This window comes from Zea mays, chromosome 5, assembly GCF_902167145.1.
Source record: "Zea mays cultivar B73 chromosome 5, Zm-B73-REFERENCE-NAM-5.0, whole genome shotgun sequence".
NCBI lineage: Eukaryota > Viridiplantae > Streptophyta > Magnoliopsida > Poales > Poaceae > Zea > Zea mays.
Genome location: NC_050100.1, coordinates 63,903,154 through 63,904,386, shown reverse-complemented (window position 1 = coordinate 63,904,386; position 1,233 = coordinate 63,903,154). Strand labels below are relative to the sequence as shown.

General features: G+C 56.9%; 1 protein-coding gene across 1 annotated transcript; it reads right to left on the bottom strand.

The window, feature by feature from the left end:
* Positions 1-336: 336 nt before the first annotated feature.
* LOC103628238 (mavicyanin) lies at positions 337-1,016 on the bottom strand. The gene is made up of 2 exons (XM_008648477.1): positions 848-1,016; positions 337-731 (listed from the first exon to the last, which is right to left on the bottom strand). The coding sequence occupies exons 1-2, from the start codon at positions 1,014-1,016 to the stop codon at positions 337-339; spliced, it is 564 nt and encodes a 187-aa protein (XP_008646699.1).
* Positions 1,017-1,233: the final 217 nt, after the last annotated feature.

Genomic DNA, 1,233 nt, shown 5'->3' with positions numbered 1-1,233 from the left:
GTAGCAGTACGTTACCAACAACTGCTTATATTATTGTTTACACCAGTTATTATGTGATTGTAGCAAGCTGTCCAGTTTATATTTTTAGTAGGTCAATTAGGCAATGCATAATTATGTTGTAGGCATGGTGGTTCATCTAAGCACATTGCTTTCCTTAATGGAAAAAAAACAAATGTTGGTACATATTTTTATCAATCAATTTTAAAATGTATAAAATGTTTTTTGGGAAAATTTTCTAACCGGAGGTGTGTCTCGCCAAACATTGGGACTATTGCTCTGTTTCAGTCAGTGACACGCCGCGACAAAATGGCCGCCGGGACTATTGCACAAAATGGCCTAGTAACTGGTATTCATCAACGCCAGGACCCCGAGAGCCAGACACGCCGCCGCCCAAGCCCAACCCAGGCGACCTTTGGCTGTCGTCGTCGACGCCGCGCTGCCGTCCGGCGGCGGGGGATTCACAGTCATCGGCGGCCCGCCGCTTCCTCCTCCTCCTCCTGCCGCGCCAGCGGAGACGTTGACGGCGACCCTCATGCCTCCTTGGCAGTGGCCGGGGACATCGCAGATGAACCAGTAGCCCCTCGCCTCGGCGAGCACCACGCGGTCGTAGCCGCTGGTGTACTTGGCGCGCACGCCGTCGCCGTCGCCGTCGCCGCCGGCGGTGTCGCAGGACCGGTAGACCTCCTCGGTCACCTCGTACACGTTGTGCTGGGTGCTCACGTACTGGAAAACTGCACGCAGCTAGCGGGTAGGTCACACGGATCAGTACGAAACTCAGCTCGATCATCATGCGCGAATATGTACGAGCCGAGCCGAGGCGAGCAGGCGGTGGCTCTGGTGAGCTCACCTAGGACGTCCCCGACGGCGAAGGCGTGCGCCCTTGCCCAGGCGGCGTAGTTGACGCCGGACCCAGAGTCCCAGCCGTAGCCGACGTCGCCGACCACGTACTCGGCGGCGCTAGCGCGGCGCGCCGGCCACAGAAGCAGCAGGGAGGCGAAGGCCAGCAGCTGCTGCATCGCCATATATATCACGGCTGCTGTGTAAATTTTGCTTGCGTGCGTGGTGGTGACTGGCGCGGATGGAGTGCTGCCCGCGGCGGCCGGCGGGGGTGGTTGTGTTGTGGACTTAGCTTGTGGTATATATATGGCAGGATGCTCAAGCTCAACTCAGCACTTGTGTTATGGCTACTTAGGGTGTGTTTGGTTTGATGTCAAAGTAGGATAAGTCGGGGGC